This window comes from Aptenodytes forsteri, unplaced genomic scaffold, assembly GCF_000699145.1.
Source record: "Aptenodytes forsteri isolate BGI_AS27 unplaced genomic scaffold, ASM69914v1 Scaffold797, whole genome shotgun sequence".
NCBI lineage: Eukaryota > Metazoa > Chordata > Aves > Sphenisciformes > Spheniscidae > Aptenodytes > Aptenodytes forsteri.
This window is the reverse complement of record NW_008794442.1, coordinates 140,872-149,544: the sequence shown is the minus strand read 5'-3', so window position 1 is coordinate 149,544 and position 8,673 is coordinate 140,872. Positions and strand designations below refer to the sequence as shown.

At 35.5% G+C, this 8,673-nt stretch overlaps 1 protein-coding gene across 3 annotated transcripts in view; it reads left to right on the top strand.

Annotated features, from left to right (window-relative positions):
* Positions 1–1,019: 1,019 nt before the first annotated feature.
* The window catches only part of SEC11C (SEC11 homolog C, signal peptidase complex subunit), a 10,618-nt gene continuing 2,964 nt past the window's right edge, over positions 1,020–8,673 (top strand). Inside the window, exons 1-6 of one of the 3 annotated variants that reach the window (XM_009289547.2) lie at positions 1,037–1,214; positions 2,103–2,252; positions 2,408–2,473; positions 4,426–4,545; positions 5,896–5,953; positions 6,380–6,589. In XM_009289547.2, the coding sequence (XP_009287822.1) occupies positions 1,132–1,214; positions 2,103–2,252; positions 2,408–2,473; positions 4,426–4,545; positions 5,896–5,953; positions 6,380–6,433 (531 nt within the window). In that variant the 5' untranslated portion in view covers positions 1,037–1,131 and the 3' untranslated portion in view covers positions 6,434–6,589. Of the gene's footprint in view, positions 1,215–2,102; positions 2,253–2,407; positions 2,474–4,425; positions 4,546–5,895; positions 5,954–6,379; positions 6,590–8,673 lie in introns of those variants that run through there. The other 2 variants (XM_009289548.2, XM_009289549.2) reach the window with 2 other exon arrangements.

Sequence of the window (8,673 nt, the reverse complement as noted above, 5' to 3'; positions counted from 1 at the left end):
GGCAGCCGCCCTGGCGGGGTGGGAGACTGTGGCTGCCTGGGGGGGCTTTCAGGCCTTGGGTTCAAAGCTGAGAAACTGTATTTTTATATCCCTGTCAGTAATCAGCCTCATTCTGGAGGTGCAGCATGTAGAAGCAAATTAGTATATTTGAGTTCTTGTAGTTCAAAATAGGTATCTTTTATCTATGTTATGTGATTATGCAAATAACTGGTTGGAAGGGAGAATATAACACTGGTGACAAACCTTCTGATTTCTAAGTTGTTTGGTTTTTGGTTTGGGTTTTTTTTTTTAATATCTATCAATAATTAAAAAACCCCACCAACTTCAGAGCAGATTTTGAAGCTTGACCAATGTGGAGTTAAGTGGGTCATATACCTGCAAATCCCAGCATACATATTTTCAAACTAGAATGATGGTCTGGAAATTTCTGGTTCCATATTTTACCAGTGAGCCACATGGTAAATGGAGATGAGCAGGGTTGTTTTCCACCAGAGTATCTTTGTACCTTGCCAAGAAAAAAAAAGAGGCAGTGTGAAGAAAATGTATCCACTGCTGTAATGGCTGGCAAAGCAGTAGAATTTTGGGGCGGAAAATTCTGCCTGACAATAGCAGGAGATGATCCTTTGTCATGTCTCTTCTACTCCCACAGCTCCTCCTTTTAAACAAAAATAACTGTTCAAAGTACAAAGTCCGCTATTACTGATCTTACAGTATTTGTCATTTGTGTTTTGAATACTTATGAGCTCAGGTAGGAGTCAGGGGCGCGTGATCATTGGATCACTTGTCATATAGCTTCCTATATTTTAGAAGTCTTTGCTAGGGAGTTCACTAGCTTTTAGCACTAACAAATGGGAGTATTGCACAGGAGTAGTAAGCCAAGATTGAGGCATGCAATGGATTAAAACTTTATGCTGCAGTATGGTTTGTATGGTTGGATTGCCTATACAGCAATCTGTTCCATGAGGCTTCTGTTGGAATACGATTTTAGCATAGAAGTCCATGTGCCTGGATTGTGATTCAGTGTTGCATATGGGTTGAAATTCTATGTTGTGCTTCTAAATACAACACAGTAACTTTTAAAAATGATTTTCTTGTTTCATATAGCTGTATTACCAAGTCTTAAATTTTGCTATGATAGTGTCTTCTGCCCTTATGATATGGAAAGGGCTGATCGTCATTACTGGAAGTGAAAGCCCTATTGTTGTGGTGCTCAGGTAAGTCAATGTAAAGGCTTTTTTATTAAAGTCCAAATACTGTTTTGTCCTTTGTCTCCTCCCCTTCCCCTTTGGATAGATTTGGAGTTTCAAATCTCACCTACTTAAAGAAGTACTCAAACACTTATTTTCTTCTAACTCTGTTTTGGACACTTAGCAAAGGCTGCTTTCGTAATTGCAGTCTAGTTTTCATTGAAGTTTGTTGAAACAGTAAATATGTGGTATATAAAGAGCCAGTCCTGCAGGCCCCTGAGTGCTGATCAAATACATGAAGATAAACCCATGTTCATGGAAGATTCAGCCTTACAGAAATTGAACGTGTGTCAGCAAGGAATGTATGCAGTAAATAGCAGTACTTTAATGAAAATCGTCTGTTCATGTTATTAGTTATGGAATCTGGAATCCTACCTTAAAGGTTGTTACCAAAAGATACTATGGCTGGCTTTGAAAAAAGGCATGGATTTTCTGGTCATTAATAGTAATCACTGATGTAAGCATAACTGTTGCTCATGTTAATTAAACTCTGTGTATAGAAGTACTTCCTATTGTACTGTGAAACATTTTTTGGCTTTTCAGTAATGGATTGGTTTTCTTAACCAGAATGGCTTGTTGTGTTCCTTCCTCATAGCTACAATACTGCTACTTTTCTATACAGCTTCTTTCTTTCTTTCATTGAGGCAGTAAGAAAGTCTTCTATAGCCTGGCTCAGCTTGGGACTTACTGAGGTTTGCGTTGTGTTAAATGTCCGTGTAGTGTTACTGAATGGGTGAAGCTACAGATTTCAGTTAAAATCGTGAGTTTATCTGTAAGAATTAAATATTCTTTGTTTTCATGGTTCTTTCAGTTACCATAATGCTAACAAACTCTCTCTTTCTTTTTTTTTTGTAGTGGCAGCATGGAACCAGCTTTTCACAGAGGAGACCTGTTGTTCTTAACAAATTTCCATGATGACCCAATCAGAGCTGGTGAAATAGTTGTTTTTAAAGTTGAAGGCAGAGACATTCCAATAGTTCACAGAGTAATCAAAATACATGAAAAGTAATGCAGCTTGGCATTTTCCTTGTTTCTAAATGTAGTTTCATTCATCGTGACTTTCACTTACATTTTAATTTGGTAGTATTTTGCGAAAAAGGCAAGAGGATATGCTGTAAGATAAAACTCATCTCTAGGATGTGATCTGCTTTTGTCCCCAGTTCTGTGGCGTACTTCTTGAGACCCTGGCTCGTGTCCCTCAGCAAAGTTGCTCAGGTTCGAAATAGGTAAACCTGTGCCAAAGAGGAGTCCAGTAACACAAGCTATACATGTTATTTTTGCCAGCAGTAGCAATATGTATGGGAGCAGAGTCCACTTCTGTACTGACTGTCATAGAATGGGGATTTTGGTTATGAGAAATGGCTATTTCTAAAAGCAAATCTCTGAAAGAAGGTAAAGATTCAGAATTAGAGTTATAGATGAAGTCTGACAAGTATGTGATCTTTGCTAACTGAAGTTTTCCAGAAAAGAGATTTGACTCAGAATGAGAGATTCTTACTCTTTTTGTGTCTGTTAGTCACAATGCCAACAACAATTCATGCTGAAGAGCAACAGGTAGATTACTTGTTTTTACCTTTATTGCATATCCCTGGTATGATAAACAGTTCCTTCTCAAACAAAGAGAGGCAATGCTGTTTCTGATTCTGCACAGTGAAAAGCTAACCTGGAGGTGGCAAGCATTGACATGTTTGCTCCTCATGAGGTCCTGGCCATGAACTGAAGGTGTTTATCATTTGAGTAATATATGTTCTTCAATGCATTTTTGAAACAAATATGTATATACAAGAATTACCTCTTTTTTTTTTAATACCTAATTTATCTTCGTAAAAACTCCTTGTTTCTTGATATCATTACTTGCAATTAGTGAGCAAAATAATTCTGAAGATTGTAAACTTAACTTTATTTAAATGGGAGTGTTGAACCAAAGTATTGCATCTGCACATATGCCTAACGCTTGAAAGAGAGTGAAACTTGGCAGGTTTTTTAACAGCTGGTGGTTAAATTAGATCATGTTCAAAATGTAGTGTAAGATACTTTGTTCATTTGAAACAGTAGGGAAAGGTTATGATTTGGGCATGTTCAGGGTTTTAAACCTCTATTCCTACAAAAAGGAATGAGCCTCTTTAATGGCCAGGAGAGGTCAAGACGTCAGCTCTGGCTCCGAGGGAGCAGCCTCGCTCTCTGAGCTCTGCAGGCATTCATCCGTGGGGGGGAAATGCCACCTACTGAAGCGTTTCTATCGCTTGGATTTCTCCATACAATCCCCTAAAAACCCCACATAATGTTTTGTCTGCATGATGTTATTTAAAGACTGGTTAAGTGTATTTTTTTTTATTTGCCACATTAATAAATATCAAATGTAAGTGAGGTTTTGCCTGGAACTCACTATATTGTTTAACAATTAATGAGTGACCTAAAACTGTGATGCAGTGTTAGTGACAAAATACTGAATTTGATGCAGATTTGCAGCTACTTTAGAGGCTCTTCAATATTTTTTTCTATCAAAAGAGGACAAAGCTTTATTTTTGACATAAATATGATTACTAAGAGTTAAACAAGTGTATAGAACTTAGAAGAAAATTGTCTAAAGCATTGTATTACTATACCACCTTCTTTCCTAAGGGAAAGATTTTTAGGGTCTCTCTCATCTGAAATTTGTGATTCAAATTCAATTAAATTCATTCTCTAATGTGTGGTGACTTCACAGGATATTATTCCACAGTTTGTAAAAACAAACGAACAAAAAACCCCCCAAAAAACCCTCTTAGTAGGGTATTATTCAGTATTTCAGAGTTAAAATTCTGTTCTGTTGAAAATGCCGAGGGTTGGGTTGTTTTTTTTTTTCCCCATGTAGGCACATTCTGCTTTTGCTGAGGAAGTTTAGTGCCTGCTGTGGCTGGACAATATCCCTTTCATGTTCATTGTGTAATTGCTTACATCAATTGACAATCTAGGAGTGTTTTAAAAAACATTTCTTGTTAAAATCTGTTGACTCTGTCAGTAAAGTCTGTAATGTTAATGATTTAATGGTGTTTGTTAAATAAGCAGGACAAGCAGGACTGGAAGTAAACATTGTTATCTAATCTTGTAGCACTTGTCATCTTCATTGTGCTTTGTAGATGTTAATTGAGGTTTTTAAATTAAGTGGTATTTAGTTTATCACCTTGTTGCCTTCTAGAGAAAATGGGAACATCAAATTTCTGACTAAAGGTGATAATAATGAAGTTGATGATAGAGGCTTGTACAAAGAAGGTCAGAACTGGTTAGAGAAGAAAGATGTTGTTGGAAGAGCAAGAGGGTAAGTAATGCAAAATGTCTATGTTCTTTGTAACTAAACCAGAAAATTTAGAGTTTAAATCAGTTCTGCTGTTGGTGTAAACTAGAGCTGGTATGGTATTTTTTTTAATTTCTTAAATAAAATAGTAATTAAAAAAAACTACCTGGAAAAGTTGCTTTCTGTAGTTCTCTCACTGATGTGGAGAGTGTGGAAATTAATTTTTTGAAAAAATGGCACATTTAACAAATAATTCACCAGTAGATACAATTAACCAACTGTGGAGAGTGGAAATTAATTTTTTGAAAAAATGGCACATTTAACAAATAATTCACCAGTAGATACAAAATTAACCAACTTATCCTTGTAATCACTAGAAATTACTAGGAAATTATTTCCACATTCCACAGGAATTTTATGCAAGGTTTGAGCTTTTGACTCTGTCCCCAGTTGAGATGAAATCTCTTGAGATTTTTCTCAAATAACTTGATTAAATTTTTGTCTAAAGAAAAAAAAAATATTTTGCATTCAGATATGCGTTAGTGACAAGTGTAAATGGTTATTTTACACTGTTCTTATTTGGAATGCTTTTGCTTAGAGCCTGTGGCAAAGTATTGTTTGGGCTGTGAGAGTTGTCTTAGTGATGCCATGAGAAGCTTGATGCGAGTTCTGCTGTGTCCAGTAGGCTAAGATTAACGTCGTAGGCCAAACCCAGTGGAAAGTAGGACTTCTTGTATCACATCATATACTTGTGTATTTTCTTGCCTAATTTAAGAGTTCTATAAGTTGTCATAAATATAGGGTTAACTTGCAAAGCAGTACAAAATACTTTTCTGCAAGAATATTTATTTGTTTGATTTTTTTTAGATTCTGTCCCTGCCTTCAAGTTAAATAAAAAGAAACAGAACAAGTGCCCCTTTAAACCTTTAATGCTGGTAGACTAGGTTAAATGCTAATTTTAAATACTTTCCGTATTAGTTTGAAACCCTTTCTGTGTTAGATTATATGGCTTTTTATAGCTGCAGAACAACAGGAGACCCTGAAAAGCAGATTCCCTTGTGTTGTAGGATGTTAGGCTTTTGTGGGTACCCCTCATTACGATGATATTTCCTTGCCATTTCTGGGATCCATGTGTATTTTTAATGCTATGAATAATATGCAGCAAGATGAAGCATGGGAGGAGAGGGAAATCTGAGAGATCTTGCTCCCAAACTTTCATTAAGTACATATCGTCTTTAAAGCTCTTGTTGTCTCTCAGAATTTTTTCTTTCTCTGAAATCCATTATCTAAAATATTCAAGACTGAGTAACATTGAAACATTTCCATGTAATATTTGAGGGTTAATTTTACATTCATCTGTTTTGTCAATTACAGATTTTTGCCTTATGTTGGTATGGTAACTATAATAATGAATGACTATCCAAAATTTAAGGTATGTATACAGACATTTTGCATACTTGAATTTAAAACTATAAAATAGCAAGTAAAGATAGTAAGAATCTTGCATATAAGAATACATGTTAATAAGTTTGTTTCTGTGGTTTAGTACCTAATGTAAAATGAACTATGTTTTCTTGCTTATTTTAGCTTGTCTGTTACCCAGTAGAACTTAGTATTAGTAGTCATTTGAAAACATTTAATTTATAGGAATATCATAAGTTAAGTGTATACAGTTGTGATGCCTATTTGTAATGAATATGGTCACATTAAAATATTTCTGTAATTCTATAGGTACTCAACTCTATAATTGTGTACTCATCTAGAAGGTGTAATGTTGGAGAGGGCACACTTTGAACAATTTGTAATTTCAGAGCTTCTATGAAGAGAAATTATAATCAGTCTTCATTTTCTTTTGCAGTATGCTCTCCTGGCAGTAATGGGAGCATATGTATTGCTGAAACGTGAATCCTAAAAACAAACAAACAAAAAGTCACTTTTCCAAGAACAAAGTACAAAGTTAAATATAAGGGGAAAAAACCTAATATATTTCAGATGTTTTCATTTCTGTATACAGTTACAAAACTGTGCAAGCTTTTGTCTTGTCTAAATAAACTGTACGACTAATGAGTAAAGCTTTTGGCTGTTGGTTAATTATGTAATGGCATATTTACTGTCTTAAATAGATCCTGCTTTCAATTAGCCTTTTGCTTGTTTGGAAGACACAGACTGTCATGTGCTAAAGCAGCTTATGGCACTTCTTGACATGCTGTGTTATTTTTCTTAAGCGGTACTGCATCTGAACCCACTTTCTCCCTCCTGTTTGTTCATTTTTCTTTGCTTGATTACTTTTAATCTCTGTGAGTGCCTTCTCTTTTCACGACCATACAAATTGTTTTTATCAGTACTTATAAGGGCACAGCATATGTGTTGGAACAGGTAGTGAGTTGTAGGAGTTCAGTCAGACTTATGCCTAAAGAAAGTTGTCTAGATATGGCTGACAAAAATAGACAGGAAAGGGTCTTTCATTCTGATTGAGAACTGAGAAATGGAAACTTGGAGCTTTTTCCCTGAATTTGAAACTTGCTCCTTTGTGGTGTAGGGACAAAAAAACCTAATGACCTGATTTTTAGAGGCCTGATTTTTAGGGACTGTGTGTGTTTCTAGAATTCAGGCTGTTAACCATTCTGCCTTTATGTTCCTAGTGATAAAACACACCTAACAAAAAGATTTTATGGGGTTTTATTAACACTTGTAAATTACTGAATGAATAGCACAGTAGTGTACTTAAGTAATATTACCAATAAGGGTAAGACATAACTCATATTCCAATTTTGAGAATGTATTGTTCTCTTCTATCATATGATACCTGAATAGTGTTAAACATAAAATTGATTTTTCATTTTAAAACTTACCTGATAACTGTCTTATATGAAATTCTGGATTTTTCTCTTCTTGATTTCAAATGTCAACGTTGTACCTTCCACAAAGCAGAATTTGTTTTCCTCGCTTGCTTTGTTTTTGTAGCTTTGATAAGGAACAGCATGATGCTTTTTTCCTGTGGAGTTTTGTTTCTTCTGTAATCCCTTTGAACAGCGAACAGCATGATGCTTTTTTCCTGTGGAGTTTTGTTTCTTCTGTAATCCCTATAAAAATATACTATTGTACAAATAATGGCACCTCTTCTGTTGTAACTGCTAGTGCTGAAAGGCAGACAACTGCTGAATTTTTCCAAGTAATGCTACTTCTTTTGTGTCCTGTTAAGTAGTTTTCATGACAAACTGTATTATAAAAATTACTTGTTTTGTGTCAAATTGTGTAGAAATAAAATTGAATATAATAAATGGCATGTCAGAGTAATTTAGGTATCCTTAATGCAGTCTTCTCAGAAGTGTGCCATCACAGTTAGGAAAAAATAATTTAATTTTTGGACAGAGTGTATGTGTAGTAAGATTTTGTGCCCCCTCCGCCCAGTATTGCTGAAATCAGAATTTACTCCTGTCCACCTGTCCCAATGCAGTCACAGTCAGCTCTAACTTTGAGAGTGGGGTTTTGGACATAACCCAAATGACAAATTTGGCACATTATTATGGGAATTTATTCTTGTGTTGAGGAAACATGGATTAGTAAAATCAAACAAGGATAACATCTAAATATGTGGGTTCATGCTCAGAAAAAAAGGTTGTATTTTTGGGGTATGATATCCTGTGTCTTAAGTCTCCTTGATAAATCTTAACCTGCAGAATTGACTTGCACAATGGAGTAAAATATGGTTGTCAGTGTTGCCATATCTGTTCTTTTAGTGAAATGTTGGATGACAGTGTGGGCCCAGTTTGTCTTCCTGGTTTTAGCTGGATGCCTTGAGATCTGTTAATTGCATCCACCAAAGCAACTTTGGTCAGCCATGTACAATAACTTGTTCAACCATATAGGTAATCTGCTTTCTCTTTTGTGATAAACAATAGCTTTTTTTCAGCTGGTAGGACCAGATGCCGTAATGATAAATCTTATATAAATATGAAAAGTTCTTGCCTGCATGGGAAGGGTATAAAGAAGATGGAGCTAGATTCTTCTCAGTGGTGCCCGGTGACAAGGCAAGAGACAATTCCATCTGAACATTAAAAAAACCACAAACTTTTACTGTGCAGATGGTTGAACCCTAAAACAGGCTAAAAACATGGTAAAACCACTAAAACATGGTACAGTATTCTTATG